Source organism: Zootoca vivipara, chromosome 4 (genome assembly GCF_963506605.1).
Source record: "Zootoca vivipara chromosome 4, rZooViv1.1, whole genome shotgun sequence".
Taxonomy (NCBI): domain Eukaryota; kingdom Metazoa; phylum Chordata; class Lepidosauria; order Squamata; family Lacertidae; genus Zootoca; species Zootoca vivipara.
Window position 1 is genome coordinate 87,118,584 of NC_083279.1, and position 19,258 is coordinate 87,137,841.

Sequence of the window (19,258 nt, forward strand, 5' to 3'; positions counted from 1 at the left end):
GGAATTCCAAAGTGTGGGTGCTGCCACACTAAACGAGTCGGTACTTACAAATGCGGAACAGGTATTATGTGGCATTTGTAGTCGCGCCAATTCCTCTGAGCGAAGCGGTTGAGTGAGCACATGAGGCGTAAGGCGATCTCGTAGTTGTTCAGGTTTTATCTGTGTTAGAATTACCATTAGATACTATTGTTCTTTGTCTTTCTCTTCTAGGTAATTGAAGATGATGACTCTGATTTGGAAGAAGTGCCTTTTACTCCTTCCTCCACTGCAAATCAAAGGTTAGTTAGCGCATTCATTTTCCGTGATCTTCTAGGCTGCTTGAAAAATACGTACAAAGAAAGGAAAAGCAGAAAGGCAACAAGTACAGGAGAAGGTTGCTGAGCCCCCTGTTTTTTCAAACAATCTTTTTGTGTCGTCTAATTGCAAAAGATTCTGGGCACCTTGAAGCTTGCTCTGCTTTCTTCGCCTGAAAAATGTGTTCATGTAATGAATTGTAAATTGGGTGGTGTTCCACCTGCCCACATTTTGCATGAGCTTCTTTATAGACAAATGAATTTTTAACCTGTGAGTATTTACCATATTTTTCCGTGTATAACATGCCCGCATGTATGGGACTCCAAATAGAGAAAATGGGGGGAGATTGCCCCCGTGTATAAGACAACCCTCACTTTTTAGCATTAATTTTAAATTAAAAAAAAAACAGTTTTACACACGGAAAAATACGGTATTTATTTAGGCTACTTTCAGCTCACCCTTCATTCCAAAGGATACTAGGGAGCAGACAAAACTGAAATGTACACAATCACATAAAGAATAATAAAACATAGAAGCAGACACATACAGAGACATTTGGGGCAGTGTGTGTGTGTGTCTGTCTGTCTGTCTGTGTCCTGCTTCTACTTTTAAACACCTCGTGTTTGGGCAAATGCCTGACTATAGCTTACAATTTGTGTTTATCAAAGTTTGCTGAGTTCAGATGAAATGGTACAGTGTGGTTTGCCACTAAACCAGGATCAAATGCTTCTAACTGCTGTGTGTAAAAACGGGGGCATGCTCTAAGGTGCATGCTAATGATGCTAAACTATGATTAGGGTTTTGAACAGCCCTCTTAGCTTGTCTGTTTTTATTTTACCAAAAGGTTGCCTGGGTGTTTGCAAAGAACTACTTCGAAGCATTCCCAGTAGAATTTTCAACTTTCCCCCTTTGATTGGAAAGTTATTTCCCCTCCTTCCCCCAATCTCTGTCATATTGCACACTGCTTGGGCATAATGAATTTGTTACACAAATTTAGTGGCTCAGCACAAAATGGAAAACTGGTTTACTTTTCAGCCATAATATCACTAATTTTTAAAAGCCACCTTGCTACAAAAATACTTTCATATGGTAACCATCTTCAAATATCTGAAGAGCTGTTATATGGAAGATGGAGCAAGCTAGTTTTCAGCTGCTCCAGAAGGATTCAAGTTACAAGAAAGGAGATTCTGACTAAACATTAGGAGGAACTTTCTGATGGTAAGAGCTGTTCGAGAGTGGAACGGGCCACCTCGGAAGCTAGCAGAGGCTGGATGGCCATCTGTCACGGATTCAATAGCTGTGATTCCTTCATTTTTGGCCAGGAGTGCCCAATCTTTTTTCAAAGAGGGCCAGATTTGATGAAGTGAACATGCATGAGGGCCGACCAAAGTTGTTGAGCTTTTTTAAGGATTGAGGTTGCTGAGCTTTTTAAAAGGATTTTACCCCAGGACATTAAATCAACCAGCAGGCTGGATTAGGCCCCCAATACAGACTTTTCTGTGGGTAATCTCTTCCTTATTTCAAATGTGATATTGATGATGTGTAACTTTCAGTGTTATGCTTTGTGATTTTTAGTGCTGTGCTTTTCATTGATGGTGACCAGTATCTCCTATTTATAATGTTTAGATCGTTCGGAGCATCAGCATCTAGCAAAAGGAGCTCACAGAGCCAGGCATCAAAAGGAGTAGACTTTGAATCCGATGAGGTACAAAAATATTTTCTCTTCCGTGTACTTCCTTTAATATGTGTACAAAATATTACTGGACGATGTCGTGTATGTGTGTTTTTAAAGTTTCTTTATATGTGTTTAGTAATAAACTTGCTTGTTCCTAAATTTATCTTCAAAACTTGTGTATTGGCTCCCTGTTCCATTGTGATCCATTAGCTTGTCTCTCTGAAAAAGGGTACTGTTTGTTTATTTATTTCATAAAATTTACATACCGCTTGTAGGAAAAACCCTCAAAGCAGTTTACAAAAAAGATAAAACGGTAAAATAATCAGAAACAATATTTGCAACCGCAATTTGAAATATACAGAAAGTTAAAACTGCAAAAAATGGACTAAGACAAATTAAAATGCCTACAGACTTTCTGAATATCTGGGTAGGCTTGTCTAAATAAGAATGTCTTTAGCAGGTGCCGAAAGGATTATAATAGGTACCTGCCTGATCTCAATAGGCAGGGAGTTCCAAAGTGTCAGTGGTGCCACAGCAAAATAAAAAAATTCCTTCAGTAGCACCTTAAAGACCAACTAAGTTTATATTTTGGTATGAGCTTTCGTGTGCATGCACACTTCTTCAGATACACACTAAGTCATCAAATTCTGCTGATCAAAGCAGTCAATCATTAGGTGATGGCGAGAAAACCCTGTTACAAATGACAAGCTTATTTGGGTTCCCATGCTTCAAGAAATTGGGGATTCCTCGCAACCGATTTGGCATAACATTCGGTTTGATTGATATATATATGTGTATAATTTGAAATAATGAATGTGATATAATTGGTTTTAATTGGAAAATTAATAAAATATATTTTACAAATGACAAGCTTAAATTCATATGCTTCACTTTTGACAGGCGAGCAAATTCCTCCTACTTAATGCCTGTCATGGCTCAAATAACTGTTGTACCCTCTACCCTAACAACTAGGAAACAAGTTCTTCGAATAAACATTTAGCCACTGGTTGAACAGGGAGACATATTTCTCCTCCCTAAAGTCATTCTTCGTCAGTGAATGGTTTCAGACAACCATTGCCTCACCTGCTTCATGCCCATATTTCATGCCCTGCTTCATGCCCTGCTTCATGCCCTCATGCCCTGCTTCATGCCCATATTTTGACACTCCCTTGGGTGTCAAAATTTGCTGGGTTTCAGTCACAACTGTGTAAACATCTTGGGAAGAAAGCCCTTTTCTGTACTTTTTTAGTTCTTGTTTTTCTTGGTGAAATAGGGATTCTAAACAGTGCTAGCGATGCAGTACACTCCTTCAGGAATCTAGTTATTTAGTGCAGTTAACTAATGTGGGACGCAGTAGTGTGACAGTCACTGAGGTCTGGGAAGGCCACTGTCCTCTTGCCCAATTGTGGTGACTCATGCACTCTTAGGCTGGACTCCCACAGTATGGAGCATGGCAGTAAGCATGGATTTTGCAGGCAGCTCTAATAACAGAAGGATCTGCTTTGCAACTGAGGGCAGGACCACTGAGCCTGACATGTGCACTCATGCACATAGAATTATTTTGGAGGCTGATAACAATGGGAAAGAATTGACTGGATCCTTTTGTTGATTTTGATTTAAGTATATTTGCAGAAACAACATGGATGTTTTCCCTTGATCTCCTTGTTGGTCAGACCTCGCAGATCCCTCTACCAAGCGCTGTGTACTAATACTTACATTCCATCTTTCCTTTTATTTTTAGTTTGACTCATAAGTTTTGGCCAATTTCAAAATGATAGCAAATTTTCTGTACTCTATCCATAATTGTCTGTCCCGTTTTTCTCATGCTTTGTGTCACTTCAGTGATTCTGTACTACGTTTTTGTATTCTTGTGAAAAAGGTTCAATAAAAAAATTAAATGTACAAAATGAGATTGCTCTCCTTGGAAATGTGGCCCCGTTGATGTCTTAAAATGAAATTCTCTTATTATTTTACAGGATGATTCTGAGTTATTCAAGAGCATTTCAAGAAGAAGCAAACGATAATTTCAGAGCCCGCTGTACGGAAAGATAATGCAGGGGGAAGAAATAAACCCTCTGGAAATTCTGTAAAGGAATCTTATGATCTATGCAGCTTTTCTCCAATAATTTCACTGTTAATTACATGTTGCCTTGAAATGTTTTGCTTCCTTGATGGAAGATTGTTACCTGTTCTCTATATGTAGTATCACTTAATGCAAATGGCATTTCTAAGAACTGAACCATATTCCTCCCCGCCTTTGTTTAAGATAGAATAACTACTCAAAAAAGATGATGAGGCAGTGGGCCCATTGCCCAGGCCATTGCTGAGGAAGAGCCAGTGTTTTTTTTTAAAAAATCCATTACGTTTTTATATTACAAGGAATAAATGAGACCTGTTCTGTGAGTGAACAGATAGCGTTCTTGCTTTCTATGTTTGTTAAACCTTACACAGTACTTCAGTCACAGAGGGAATGCTGACAGTGTTAAGTATTAAATCCATCTTGGTATATATCCATCTTGGATATAAAATGTGACTTTCATTCTGAAACTGTTTATAAGCTTAAAAGTACAGTTCAGCATGAAGAATCTCAGAAAGCTTAAATAGCTTTAGGGTAATGCCTTATTCTGAATGCTTTGCAACACTTTCTTAGGAATTCCACCTGGTGGCTACTTTGAGCTGGTGCTGGTTGGATGCCTGTAATTGTAAGAAAAATTGGCAGGGATTTAATTGATATGGATAGAAAGTAGTAAATTGAGATGGTACATGGATAAAAGGCCATAGTCCCATCTGGCGTTTCTTATTTTTCAGTTTTTCCTCTGTTTTGTATCTGCTCAAATTATGGCCATTGTTTCATTGACTTCGGAAACATCTGTACCTGAAGATAATTTCCAACATAAAGAGCTGTCTTGGATTTGCTAAATGTTTGAGTGGAGCGGTATATTTTTACATGGAAAGCCCATTGGCAACGATGATGATATTTTTATATAGACAATTTAACTGTCTTAGAAAAACACATAGGAGAACAAATAATGTTATATATGTGATATGGAACCATTAAATACTGGGGTTTTCTTAAAATTCTATATTACTCCTTCTCATATTATCAAGATTTTGGATGGGTTCATAATGCCTGCTTAGAATACTTCTGAATTTTGGTTTGGTCTTATCAAACATAGAAGCAGAATAGAGGATCTTGATTATACTGCAATAAGGAGAAAGGTTACAGTGAATAGTGTCTGCATAGGCTGCATTGCAGTACTTATTTTCTTTGACTTCTCTGCATAGCTGCCAAGTTCTGGATTAAAAAATCCGGGACCAGCAACGGCACGGCACCGGAAGTCACTTCTACGCACTTCTGGACATGCGTAGAAGCGACTTCCGATGCCGGCGGCACCCGATTTCCGGTGCCCATACATGGGCAGAGTGGCACCAAAAACATGGCCGCCGGCAGGAGCTGCTTTCCGGGGGATTTATGGGATATAAATCCATTCGGGAGACCAGTGGGAAACGGTAAGAAAAAAGGGGGGTTTCCTGGGAAAAACGGGGTACTTGGCAGCTATGCTTCTCTGTGGAGTGCCTTCATGATCTGAAGCCCCAGAACCTCCCCATGCTTCATTCACAATCTGTTTTGTCTCCTTATTGGTCAATCCTACCAGCTAGAATAGAGATGTGTTTCAGGAACTATTATTCTGTATACAACCATTTTGTAAATAAATAAAAAAGCAAGGTGGGTTTAACTTTAATTGCCTATTACCCATTTTTTTATCATTGTGATTACCCTGCCTGACATAAAATAAATGGAATATGTACAGTTAATACTGAAGTGTCAGAAGAAAAAAGTGGCAGATACAAACCCACCGTTGGGGGTGGAGATTGGAAGCCTTGTGAACCATGAACCGAGCACTCCCCAACCGAGCAGAAGACCAAGAAACAATATTTACAACACATCCCCAGGAGGCCATATTTATCAGGATCAAGTACATTAAAAGAATACAACCTACCGATGTATTTTGAACCTCATGAGAAGAGGGGGATTCTGAAGCCCACTTCCTCCAAGACTGATTCCAGGTTGTTACTGAAGTGAAGGGCGCAAGGCAGGAGTTGTTAAAGCAGGTGAGCAAGCTCATTGCTAGCTTGGCAGAGGCTCCTTTTATTAGCACAATATGCAAAACCAGTCAGATACATTTTGGACTGTGCCCTTTACACATCCTCCAATCTTGAGGTCATGGGGTGGTACAAAGTTATTTTGACACCTGTTTCCACAGCATCACTTTCCCCTTGAACAATGTTTAACCAAAAGGAGACAAAGGTCACAGACAGAGCAGGGCAGGCTACTAAGAAAGCAAAAGGTTAGATCGGGGGCATGGCGTTCAGACAGCCGCAGCTTGCCTGTGGGCGGAGGTGTGCCTCACGCCCGCTGGTCATTCCTACAGTTACCTGTGACAACCAAGAACAGCAAAGGGAGGTCAAAGGGAAGTGACGCTACTAACAGCAATAGCACTCAGGAATGTAACAAAGGCAGAAATGTTCTAGCAACTTATAATTTTTAAGCAATAACTTCTGGAATGCTGTGGGACTTGCATACTTGAATTGAATCAACAGAAATGACCCTCCGTGATGAAAAGCTTAAAAACCCTCAATTTTGAAAATAAACTGAAAATTGATTTTGATCTGCATTTCCTGTTTAATAATAACAATAATAATTTATTATTTATACCCCGCCCATCTGGCTGGGTTTCCCCAGCCACTCTGGCTCCCAACCGAATATTAAAAACACAATACAGCACAATACAGTTTTCCATTTCCACAGAGGAAACGTTACAGGAAGCAGTGAAGATAGTTAATAAAGGGAATGTGCATAAAAGAAATGAGCATTAATAAGCAGAACAAAATCAAATTCTGGAAAAGAAACTGGAAGAATTCACAAGGCTATATAGGAAAACAGGTTCAACAAAAATTAGGCAGAAAATAGAGAAAAAAATAACACAATTAAATTTACTTGAAACAAAATTTTTAAAAAATCCTTCCAGTTGCATCAGTAGCATCGTATCTGAAAAAGTGTGCATGCACATGAAAGCTCATACCAATGACTAACTTAGTTGGTCTCTAAGGTGCTACTGGAAGGAATTTTTATTTATTTTGTTTTGACTACGGCAGACCAACACAGCTACCTTTCTGTAGCTTAAATTTACCTGCATGCTCTCCCTATTAAAGTGGGGTGCTCTCCACATTATGCAATTTCACTTATGCATGGGGGCCGCTGGAACATAACCCCCACAAAAGTTGGGGGAACCCCTCTACTACACCTACAATTTTATTTAATGAAATTATGAATGATGCAAAAACAGAAGTAAAATATAAGTATGGTAACAAAATTTGGGAAGAAGGTTTTAATGAAACCATTAATTGGAAGGGGGGTTTCAGGGGAAAGGCTTATTTGACTCTCTTAAATATATTTACAGGGAAGAATCTGGATAGTTTACATTAAAACTTGGGACTTCTGATGGTTGTAAGAACCTAGGTGGCAAGATGTAATATCTGGAGCTTTATGGTTCTAAAGTTTGCATGCCAGTACAAGAAAATGAATTTAAAAAATGAAATATGAAAGAAAACTGCCATCAATTCATAAAGGTGAACTCATAGATTTGGCAGGAAATATAGAGCCCCATAAACATTTTTAGTTTATTTTAATTTGGACATAGAAGCCTTACCCACAAGCTGAAATCACGACTTGCAGATTGTAGCCTCGTTGGTGCTTTTCCATTATCCTTGCAGTAGGAAAAACTTCATTTTTCACTATTTGTAAAAGAACTTCAATCCTTTCATGTAACGAAGAAAGATGGATAGTGAAGCGCTGTCCATCCCCCAGCAAAAACAAATAAATATTTACTGTCCTCTGTTGCCTAGCAGCAAATGGCTCTATAAGAATCAACATCTTCCTGCTTTTGACATGCTAGTTTTGATTTTAAAAAGGTGTTTTGCCGCCAGTGATAAAAAGCCCGTGGTCAATGTATGTCAGTTGTGTGTGTGCTTTTTCCTAAATAAAGCTGCTAAGTTATTAAAACCCAACATTGGTTATAAACAAAAATGAAATGCATTCTTCTCTCCGAAATATATTTTCAACAATGTATTTCATAGTGAAATGTATTTCAGAGGGGAAAATGTGAGAGAATGAATTTTTAACAGCGTATTTCATAGAGAAAAATCTATTCTCTCACATTTTTCTATTTAAACATGGCCACATTGTAATGCGGCATCCCGGTTGCAAATATTTTAATAACGAAGCAGCTCGCATTTGCATATGATAGGGTCACCTAAATGTGTGTTAAGGTATATTATATCCAAGGGACTATATTAGGGGTATGCGAGAGCTTGCATGTGTGTGTGTTAGAGATCACTAGAAGCCACCACACACCCAGTTTCAAAAGTGGTTTCTATGGGCCATGTGAGGTTGCTGCTCTAGAAACATGACCAACTCGTTGGACATCCAGAAATGATGGCATTCTGGCAATTTCTCAGCACCACACATAGGTATATATTAAAGGTAAAGGGACCCCTGACCATTAGGTCCAGTCGTGACCGACTCTGGGGTTGCGCGCTCATCTCGCATTATTGGCCGAGGGAGCCGGCTTACAGCTTCCAGGTCATGTGGCCAGCATGACAAAGCCGCTTCTGGCAAACCAGAGCAGCACACGGAAACGCCGTTTACCTTCCCCCTATTTATCTACTTGCATTTTTATGTGCTTTCGGACTGCTAGCTTGGCAGGAGCTAGGACCAAGCAACAGGAGCTCACCCCGTCACAGGGATTCGAACCACCGACCTTCTGATCAGCAAGCCCTAGGCTCAGTGGTTTAGCCCACAGCGCCACCTGGGTCCCCTATATATTAGAGCTCCCCTATACGGACAGTCAGATCATTGATTTATTTAGCTCAGTATCGTCCACCCTGACTGGCAACAGCTCTCCAGGGTTTCAGACCAGAAGTCTTCTCTAGCTCTACCTGGATTGACCCAGAGACCTTCTTCATGGAAGGCAGATGGTCTACCACCCAACTGGAGCCCTTCCCCAATATATTTTTGCCGATAGCTTATGAAGACTCTTGTCCACAGCCCAAGGTCCATATATTTGTAAGTAAATCGAAAGCAATGGAGGGATGCGCCTTAAACAGAACAAGCATCAGTCAAAATGGTGGGAATTTACTTTAATTGTGTTAATCTTAGGACAACTGCTACCTCTTGGGAGGGGGGGAGAGAGAAAGCAACAATGGAGCAATCCTCATTGTTGGGAGTGTTTTTCACAAATGCCTCATCAGTACCCTAGGTATAAACCATGCCACTTGGCTCCTGAAGGATGCTGCCAAAGTGTTTGCATGTGTTCATGTTTTACCTTTTCAGCTAGATAGATACGGTGAAAGCTTGTGGGGTTCTGCGCAAGGCTGAAACTAGCCTACAATTTACTTGAATAGAAGATACTTTTAAATTGGACAACCTTCCTGAACACAACACCGCGGACACTGACCAAACTAGGAGTTACTGCAGTGACATAAGAAGCCAGCATTGCGGTAATCTGTGGATTATTTCCCCCCCTCCACCCGTTCCTATTTTTCAGAAAGAGTGGAAGCAGAAAATTGAACCCAGAGGGGAGTGTGTGCAGACGAAACAGGCGCGTCAGAATAGTAACAATACTGTCAACCAATAGGCTGAGTTCTTAGTTAGTCAGCTTTCTATCAGGTAATGTGCTGAGAAACCCTTGAGTGCTTTTGATTACAAGGAGACACTTGCCAGGGCACAGATGTTACCTGGAATGTCCACTGATATTTTGCCAATAGATTTCTGCACCTTGCTCGCAGTCCTAAAGGCTGCCTCCTAACAAAAGCTGAGCATGCCTGGTTCTATGTCCTATCGATTGAGCACATAGAGGGGAGCTGCTTTGGAAGACGGACGTTGATCCCTCCCAGCCCCATGGAAACGATTACTTGCTATATGTGGCTTTACCTCACTCACTTGGCTAACTCTCTTGCGAGATCTGAAAAGTTTGTAATCAATGGAAGCTTGGGGGCATTATTTGAACTGCCGAACATCTCTCACTTTTTATCTTGGACAAACTATACGCTTGCTGACTGGCAGAGCTTTCTGGATGGGAAAAGGTACTGGTCAGGTTCCCAAAACCTCCTTGTGAAAATCCTCCTCGTCGTGGCGTACTCCGTTATCATAGTGTTCTCCCTCTTCGGCAACGCCTTGGTGTGTCATGTCATGGTCAAAAACAAACGGATGCATTTTGCCACCAGCCTGTTCATTGTGAATCTTGCTGTGGCCGACTTGATGATCACCTTTCTCAACACTCCCTTTACTTTGGTAAGAGCATGGGGATAATGTTCGTATTTGTGAGATGATTGTTTAAATAGCATAATACCTGCATGTGGATCTAGCTCCCATGTGCCTGCTAAAATTATTGGGGAGGCGGGGGCAACACAGTCATTTAAAACTAGTAATGGATAGTGTTCTCCTGCAGGATGGTTGTTCTGTGTTTGCGTGTGTGTAAGAAGAGAGCTGTGTTATCCTAGCTACTTATACGAAGCTAGTAATGTGTTTAAGGTATCATTGTACTTTTTAAAAGCATCTCCAAGATCCATTAGTAAAAAAGTCTATTGCACAAGCTCTTGCAAATGGAAAGGGGATGCGCAGAGTTGGGTGAAAATTACTATCAATGCATGCACAGTCCTTTGATTCATTAGGAAAAGCACTGCATCAAGGATTTATTGTGTTATCTATGTAGGCAACAGGCATATATATGCATAACAAATGGGATTCGTTGGCAGCTGAGTTGCTTCCTCATTTGCAAGAAAGCAAGCCAAATGCATTGCTCTCCGCAGTCAGATTTTAATAGCTAAATTAGTTAGCATCTGCCGGATGCAGCTTCACGTTGCTCAGTCAGCTCTCAGGGCCCAGAAGCCTTGATCGTTCTCTGCAGTGTGTGCTTCACAATTTCTATAGCACTAAGGGGCCACACTAGCTTGGATTGTGTGACTGGTGGTCATCTTCCTGGCACAGATTCAGCTAGATTCCCTTATCTGCGTTATGCCTGTAGACAGACAAACAAAACCAAAGGCAATAGAACAACCCACAGTAAAGTTTCTGTCGAACCGAAACCAGAGTGATGATTTATTGGATGTAGAGCTTTGCTTCTAGGAAGTGACAAATTATTGTAATAAGTATCTCATATTTGTAACAAGTATCTGCATAGTATCATTATTTATCAAATTTGTTAGTTGCTTTATCTTGCCCAAGGCAACCCAAAGCAACTTACAACCAAACAAAGAAACATAAAAGAAACATCCCACCCACTTGTAAAAGGCCATAGATAAAGGCCAAATACCTGGCTGTAGAGGGAAGTTTTAATCTGGTACCTTAAGAAATGTAACAAAGGTGCCAGGTCCCTGGGGAGAGCATTCCTCAAACAGAGCCACCACGGAAAAGGCCTTGACCTCCTATTGCTGCCCTCTAGGCCTCTTGTGGAGGACACACACAAAGAAGGGATGATGAACGCAGGGTCTGGGGCAGTTCATATGGGGAGAGTTGGTCCTAGAGGTATTGCAGTCCTGAGGCATTTTCATTTTCAAGCCCTATGGCATTTTCAAGTGTTTAAAGCAGATCACATGCATTATTTTACTGTAATTCTTGCAGAAATCCTGCAAGATGGAAAAGTGCTACTTTCTCCATCTTGCAGATGATGGGCTGATAGGGATGGGGGAGGGTTTCAATTCAGTTCACATTTAGAGTCAAATTTTTCACACTATCCCAAACACTATGTGAACACAAGTTATCCCTAGAAATTCACACTTCTATTTATTTTGCAATGTGGTTTTTCAACCAAGCAATGTTTTATTTATTATTATTATTATTATTATTATTATTATTATTATTATTATTATTATTGCATATACTGTATTTGGGGACAGTGTACATAAAAATGAATATATCAGTGAAAATAATGTAAACAAATGTACTGCACTGGGAAATTACTTGCAGAAATGTGCACATTAATAAAACAATGTGCCAGGAGAGGTTTGCATTAAAACGCTGATGAAATTTCATGAGTTTTTTGGGAGGTGGAGAATCGCAACAGAAATGCGATGAACTGAATTTAAGGTTGGGAAAATGAGAAACATGATTGATGGAATCTTTTCTCCCTAGCTGAAATGAGTGGCTTGCTCAGTCAGGTCTCAGAAATACTGCAAAGAAAAGCAAATTAAAAGACAGTTCTTCTGAACTGTCTGGTGTGTGTGTGTGAAAGAGAGAGAGAGAGAGAGAGAGAGAGAGAGAGAGAGAGAGAGAGAGAGAGAGAGAGAGAGAGAGAGAGAGAGAGAGAGGGAGAGAGAGAGAGAATCCATTTGTGCTGGAAGTGGAAGCCAACCCCAGCCCCCCAACCCCAAGCCCTACTGTGATGGTAAGAAGTGAAAATTGTCTTGTTCCTGTCAGGCTCGCTTTGTGAACAGTACGTGGATATTTGGGAAGGAGATGTGCCACATCAGTCGATTTGCCCAGTACTGTTCCCTCCATGTCTCTGCCTTGACCCTGACGGCCATTGCCATAGACAGACGCCAGGTGAGGAATTTTTTATTCCAAACGGCAATCAACAACATTTGGTGCATGCTTTATTTTACTTCTAAAAGCCTTTTTAAGAAGATAGCCAGCTGGCAGGCCCCACCCAATATCCCGCAATATCTCCCACGAGGAGTATTAAGGCCTTTCCTTGGTGACAAATCCTTCCAGAGCGTTGCTATTTTGCAGGTGGGATTTAACTGCATACAGGCAAAGTTGGGTTGCGCAATTAAAGAGATTTTTGTGCTTTTGTGCAAGAAGCTCTGCTCTCCCCCCACCTTTTCCCCATAGGGGAAGTGATGGGGAAATTCACTGAAAATTGTAGGAGATGAATTTTGTGATGTGATGTGACATCATATAATCTCCTCTCGGACAAACAAGAACGAATGCTCAATAAGTAGCAGCAGCAGATGGCATATAATGTTCCTGCAAACTTTATCTTGACATTTCTAAACTAAAGCTTTTTTTCAACATGGTTTGCAAACAGGTGATACTGCATCCTCTGAAGCCTCGGATTTCGACTGCAAAGGGTCTCGCTTGCATCTCCATCATCTGGCTCATGGCCACATGCTTCTCCCTCCCACATGCCATCTACCAGAAATTATTCACTTTTGAATACAGGTAAGGGGGGCTTTTTGGCAGAGCAATCTTGGGCTTCCGTCAGGTAATGACATCCTTGAGTCGGTGGCCAGGCTTTGGTACGATGGTGCCATATGTAAGGCCAACATTTGGAACCCAACCCCGTCCTTTTGCTTCCTTCCCAAAGATGGCTCAACTTTGGGAAGGAGACACAAGGAAAGGAGGCAAGGTCCTAGAGCCCTCTCACTTCTTTCCCAAAGCTGGAATCCCAATTTGGGAAGGAGGCGGGAGGACTGTAGAACCCTGTCAGAGCCCTCAGGTCTTCTTCCCAAAGCCTATTGGGGTGGGGGACATTCTACAGACGGAGGGCCACATTCCCAGCTGGGCAATTCTTCTGGGGCCACATGCTGGTGGAGCCAGAGGCAAAAGTGGGTGGGGCAGAAAAATGTATTTTTTATTTTACTGTTGTGCTACTGCAGGTTCCTGTCCACACCCCTCTATCCTTAAACCTAGACAAGCAAGAGACGCTCTCTCTATTCCAGGACACATGCCAGCCAGGCAAAAACATTCCAGGAGTCTATGAAACAAGGCCAGTGAGGGATGTAGTCTTGCGAGAGGGTGGGTGGCTTGAGGATGAGTCCCAAGGGCCAGATAGACAGGCCTGGAAGCTGGGCCTGCGGTTCCCCACTCCTGATCCAGAAAATTCTATGTTGAGATTCCTACATCGCAGAACTAAATGGCCCTCGGGGGTTCCTTCAAACTCCACAATTATATTATTCTAAGTGAGGGCTGGGACGCAGGTGGCACTGTGGGTTAAACCACAGAGCCTAGAGCTTGCCGATCAGAAGGTCGGCAGATCAAATCCCTGCGACGGGGTGAGCTCCCGTTGCTTGGTCCCAGCGCCTGCCAACCTAGCAGTTTGAAACAGGGGCGTAGCCAGGATCAAAACTAGGGGGGGGGGCAAGCCATGGTCGCTCAGGGGCGGGGCCCCAAAGTGGGAACGTGGGCGGGGCTACAGGGCCAGCTGGCCTGATGATATCGTGGCGGCGGCAGTGGCAGCGGCCACCTTGTGCTTCTGGGGCTGGCAGCATCGGCGGCTACCCTGCTTGGCTGGAGAGGACGGGAGGGTCGGGCAGGCGAGAGGGGGTGGCAGGGCGGGTGAGGGCGAGGCAAGACACGGCCGCAGCCACGATGGCTCCAAGGCGTTGCTGCATATCAGCATAATATTTCAACCATGTTGTGGGTTCAAGCCCCACCTTAGGAAAAAATTCCTGCATTGCAGGGGGTTGGACTAGATGACCGTTGTGGTCCCTTCCGACTACAATTCTATGATTCTATTGATATATAGCCATAGCATATGCATCATTCTGCTTTCTTGAAATGTCCTACTCCTAGGCATAGCAGCCAACTCCTAGAGGCCTAGGTGCATCCCCCCCCCCCAATTACTGGTAAATACAGTGGTACCTCGGGTTACGGACGCGATCCGTTCCGGGTCGCAGTTCGTAACCCGAAAAGTTCGTAACCCGAAAAGGGCCCGAACCGCCGCTTTGCGCATGCGCAAAGCGCTATTTCCGCTATTTTGCGCTTTGCGCATGCGCAAAGGCGTGCGGCGCTTCTGCGCACGCGCGCACGGCGAAAATACTTCCGGGTTTGCGAAGTTCGTAACCCGGGTTGTTCGTAACCCGAGGTGTTCGCAACCCGAGGTACGACTGTACTGTATTTTAAAGAGTCACCCACCCCCATGTTAATGGGCTTTCTATGTGGGGCTTTTCTGCCCCCCCCGTATTTTATTAAGGATGGAAGAGGGAAGGAAGGAAGAAATAGAGAGAGGGATAACTCATATTTGTGGGTGCCTCTGGGTGATGCTGTGATGCTGGAACTCTGCAGTAAGAGGACGGGAGGGTCGGGCAGGCGAGAGGGGGTGGCAGGGCGGGTGAGGGCGAGGGAAGGCACGGCCGCAGTCACGACAGCTCCGAGGTGTTGCTGCATATCAGCATAATATTTCAACCATGTCGTGGGTTCAAGCCCCACCTTGGGAAAAAGATCCTGCATTGCAGGGGGTTGGACTAGATGACCCTTGTGGTCCCTTCCGACTACAATTCCATGATTCTATTGATATATTACCATAGCATATGCATCAATCTGCTTTCTTGAATTGTCCTAGGCATAGCAGCCAACTCCTAGAGGCCTAGGTGCCCCCCCAATTACTGGTAAATACTGTATTTTAAAGAGTCACCCCCCCCATGTTGATGGGCTTTCTATGTGGGGCTTATCTGCCCCCCCCGTATTTTATTAAGGACGGAAGAGGGAGGGAAGGAAGGAAGAAATAGAGAGAGGGATAACTCACATTTGTGGGTGCCTCTGGGTGACGCTGTGATGCTGGAACTCTGCAGCAAGAGGAAGATACTGGTACGCCTGTACAGGAGCCTTGCAAGCAGCTTTCTCTCTGCTTGATTTACAGCAGGCACGTCCAACAGGTAGACTGTGATCTACCAGTAGATCACTGGATGTCTGTGGTAGATCACTGCTAGATCACTGGCACCCCTAAAAAAGCTCACCCAAAATTTTCCTCCTCCCTAAAAAAAGCTGAACTATGACCTGAAACCCTAAACAAAAATGGGCCTCCCTTCCTCCTAAAAGAAGCTCAACAAGTTTGACCTAAACTCAAAAAAACAGGGCTTCCCTTCCTTAAAAAAACTCAACAGCTTTGACCTGAACCCCCCAAAAGGGGGTAGATCACTCCCAGTTTTTAACTCTGTGAGTAGATCAGAGTCTCTTGGGAGGTGGCCACCCCTGATATATACAGATGCAGGAGGAGGGGCAGACTGGAACACCTCTGCTTTTTATAAACATCACTGTGTCTATCAAAAGCTACAGCCCCCCCCTTTTCTTATTCATTTCCCTTTAGCCTTGCAGAGCCACCTTAGTCAATGCACCCTCATTAAATCGCCAATAGAACTCTTAATGCGATCCCTGAATGCTCATTAACAACTACCACTGAAGAACAATAGGGTGAATTGGTCAGCTATCAAACCTTGCCTGAAGGGATTTTCTGCTCCATTGTCTTAACTGCTTAAGTACCGGTAGCCACTTTGCTTTATTTATTTGATGTGTTTTTGTTACAGCTGTGTTCTTGCCCCCCCCAGCAAGTGGAGAGCTGCTCTCGCTAAAGCAAAGCCCTTTCCACTTCAGTTTTTGGAGGGGAAAAGTGCTGGTTATGGTCTGTAAAATACAATAATTTTTTGCTTCTAGGGGGGGGCAGCTGCCCCTTCCTGCCCCCCCTGCCTACGCCCATGGTTTGAAAGCACGTCAAAGTGCAAGTAGATAAATAGGTACCACTACAGCGGGAAGGTAAACGGTGTTTCTGTGTGCTGCTCTGGTTCGCCAGAAGCGGCATTGTCATGCTGGCCACATGACCTGGAAGCTGTACGCCGGCTCCCTCGGCCAATAATGCGAGCGCCGCAACCCCAGAGTTGGTCACGACTGGACCTAATGGTCAGGGGTCTCTTTACCTTTACCTTTAAGTGAGGGCTACCCAAAAGTACCCCAGGAGCCAGTTTATAGTGCTGTCAATGGGATGTGGGTGGCGCTGTGGTCTAAACCCCTGAGCCTCTTGGGCTTGCCAGTTGGAAGCTTGCCAGTTCGAATCCCTGCGACGGGGTGAGCTCCCGTTGCTCGGTCCCAGCCCCTGCCAACCCAGCAGTTCAAAAGCAGGCCAGTGCAAGTAGATAAATAGGTACCACTGCGGTGGGAAGGTAAATGGTGTTTCCGTGTGCTCTGGTTTCCGTCACGGTGTCCTGTTGCACCAGAAGCAGTTTAGTCATGCTGGCCACATGACCCGGAAAGCTGTCTGTGGACAAACGGCGGCTCCCTCAGCCTGAAAGCGAGATGAGCACCGCAACCCCATAGTCACTTTGACTGGACATAACTGTCCAGGAGTCCCCCCCTTTTTTTAATGCCATCTGATGAACAACCTAGTGTTTCCTCACTGCTGGAGCCAAGCCAGACACAATAGAGAATCTCTAGCGGTCCCCTGGCACAGCATGTTAACGGAATATCTGCCCTTAATTTGCAGGGAGGAGATCACCCGGTGCTTGTGCCTCCCCAATTTTCCCGAGCCAGCTGATTTGTTTTGGAAGTACCTGGACCTGGCAACTTTCGTTCTGCTCTACGTGCTGCCCCTTCTCATTATCTCCATCACCTACGTGACCATCGCCAAGAAGCTCTGGTTCCGCACCGCCATCGGGGTCGTGATGGTCGAGCAGTACTTTGCCCTCCAGAGGAAGAAGATGATGACCATTAAGATGCTGATGTTGGTGGTGGTGATCTTCGCTGTCTGCTGGTTCCCTTTGAACTGCTACGTCCTCCTCCTCTCCAGCCAAGTCATCCACACCAACAACGGCCTGTATTTTGCTTTCCACTGGCTGGCCACAAGCAGCACCTGTTACAACCCCTTTATTTACTGCTGGCTCAATGAGAATTTCAGGGCAGAGCTGAAGACCTTTCTTAAGGTCTGCCGGAAATCCCCAGATCCAAGGGAGCAAAGGCTTCCGTCTTCTGCTGGTCTGCCATGCAGGGCAGCCTGGCCACAGAGAGATCACCGCAAGGGTTTACAGGTCTCCCTTGACCTCCCATCCACCTCCAATTTTCAGCTGAGAAAGACTGACATCACCTCTGTGCAGCCTATAGTTGCTGTGACTTGAGCATCAAAGCAGACTAATTGGGTGGTCTATGGCAGCACTGCAAGGAGGCCTTATCCAGGTCTGATGGACTGGGCAACTCTGCAGAAAGCTCTGCCTTGTCCTTTAGTGTGTGTGGCTTTGCTCACTCGCTTGAGTCTTTCGGAGCTCTGAAGAGCCATGCGTTTGCTCCCGTGCCGTGCTTCTGTGAGATTCAGTCATATTGCAATGGATGGGTGGGTCGGCAAGAGGTTGATGTAAAGGACCTTCCTTTGGGGCAGAGAGTTAGCCCTTCTAAATCCTCCTAGCTCCATGGTTCTGGGTCCGCCACATTGCCAATGATGGGCAGGTACCAATCTGGCAGCTGCTAATAACATCAAGGCTAGGTTTTCACATGTGATGGAGGGGTCAGGGAGCCAAGTTTTGTCGAGTGATATTTGACATTAAAGAAAGCACCCCGGACCAAGATTGTGTTCCCATCACACACGCAGGAGCGAGCCTCAGTGCCCACATTTTCTCCAGCAATAGGCAGGCATAGACTTTGCTATTTGGGAAAGGCATCTACAACAATTTTGAGAGTGGCCTCCCGGATCCTGGCCAAAATAGATTTTAGGGGACGCTTTGTCCAGAGACTTATCTCAGAGTGTTCCACCCCTGAAGAAAGCCTTTACTTGCCTTTGCAGTTGAGTTAAGCCACACAATAACCTTAACAGCCCCTTCATGGCCGAGAAACTAGAATAGATGGAGAAAATGAAACAAGAAAACACAATTCAGTTGACATATATTTTAGTTGCAATTGCTCTTATTGATTGGTTGTCAGAGTGCTACTTTCTGAGCAAAATGATGGAGTCTGCAGAACAGGCTTCTTGCTGTGACTAAATCATTTTCTGCAATGACTAAGTGTTGTTCAGCCTTTGTTTTCAAATGTGTCATGGTGTGACATTTGAAGATAACCACCAGGGTTCTAATGCATTTGTTAGCCCTAGTTTGTTACACTAGGGTTTCTGTAAAGGCTTGCTTTGTGAAACAGCAAAAGAACTGCAAGAAAGCTCCTTCTGTGACTAAATAATAAAGACTGTTTCTGTTAACCAACTGCCTGGGTCCTCTGATTCCATCATACTACACCTGGGTCTCCAGATGTTGCTGGACTACAACCCCCATGATCTCTGGCCGTCGGCTAAGTTGGCTGGCAATGATGGGAGTTGTAGTCCAACATTATCTGTGGGCCCAAAGTTGAAGAATTCTGGAGTAAATCATTAATGCAGCTGGATAAGCACAGGTCATACATGAACTATGCTGCTATAGATGGAGGTAATTGCAATGTTCAAGAGGAGCGAAACGACCAGGACAGGGCTCTAGGGATTAAGAGCCTCAATTTCAGCAGGGCTGCATACCCTCTAAGTGTCCCAATTTTTCAGGGACAGTCCCAGA

At 43.9% G+C, this 19,258-nt stretch overlaps 2 protein-coding genes across 4 annotated transcripts in view; both read left to right on the top strand.

Moving 5' to 3' along the window:
- Positions 1-6,475, top strand: part of MRE11 (MRE11 homolog, double strand break repair nuclease) — a 29,043-nt gene extending 22,568 nt beyond the window's left edge. For 2 of the 3 annotated variants that reach the window (XM_035114645.2, XM_035114646.2), the window contains exons 18-20: positions 211-278; positions 1,921-1,999; positions 3,946-6,473. In XM_035114645.2, coding sequence (XP_034970536.1) covers positions 211-278; positions 1,921-1,999; positions 3,946-3,993 — 195 coding nt within the window. In that variant the 3' untranslated portion in view covers positions 3,994-6,473. Of the gene's footprint in view, positions 1-210; positions 279-1,920; positions 2,000-3,945 lie in introns of all 3 variants that reach the window. The other variant, XM_035114647.2, reaches the window with a different exon arrangement.
- Positions 6,476-9,950: 3,475 nt separating this feature from the next.
- Positions 9,951-18,201, top strand: GPR83 (G protein-coupled receptor 83). The gene is made up of 4 exons (XM_035114644.2): positions 9,951-10,322; positions 12,447-12,572; positions 13,057-13,190; positions 17,224-18,201. The coding sequence occupies exons 1-4, from the start codon at positions 9,951-9,953 to the stop codon at positions 17,849-17,851; spliced, it is 1,260 nt and encodes a 419-aa protein (XP_034970535.1). The 3' UTR covers positions 17,852-18,201.
- The last annotated feature ends 1,057 nt before the right edge of the window (positions 18,202-19,258 follow it).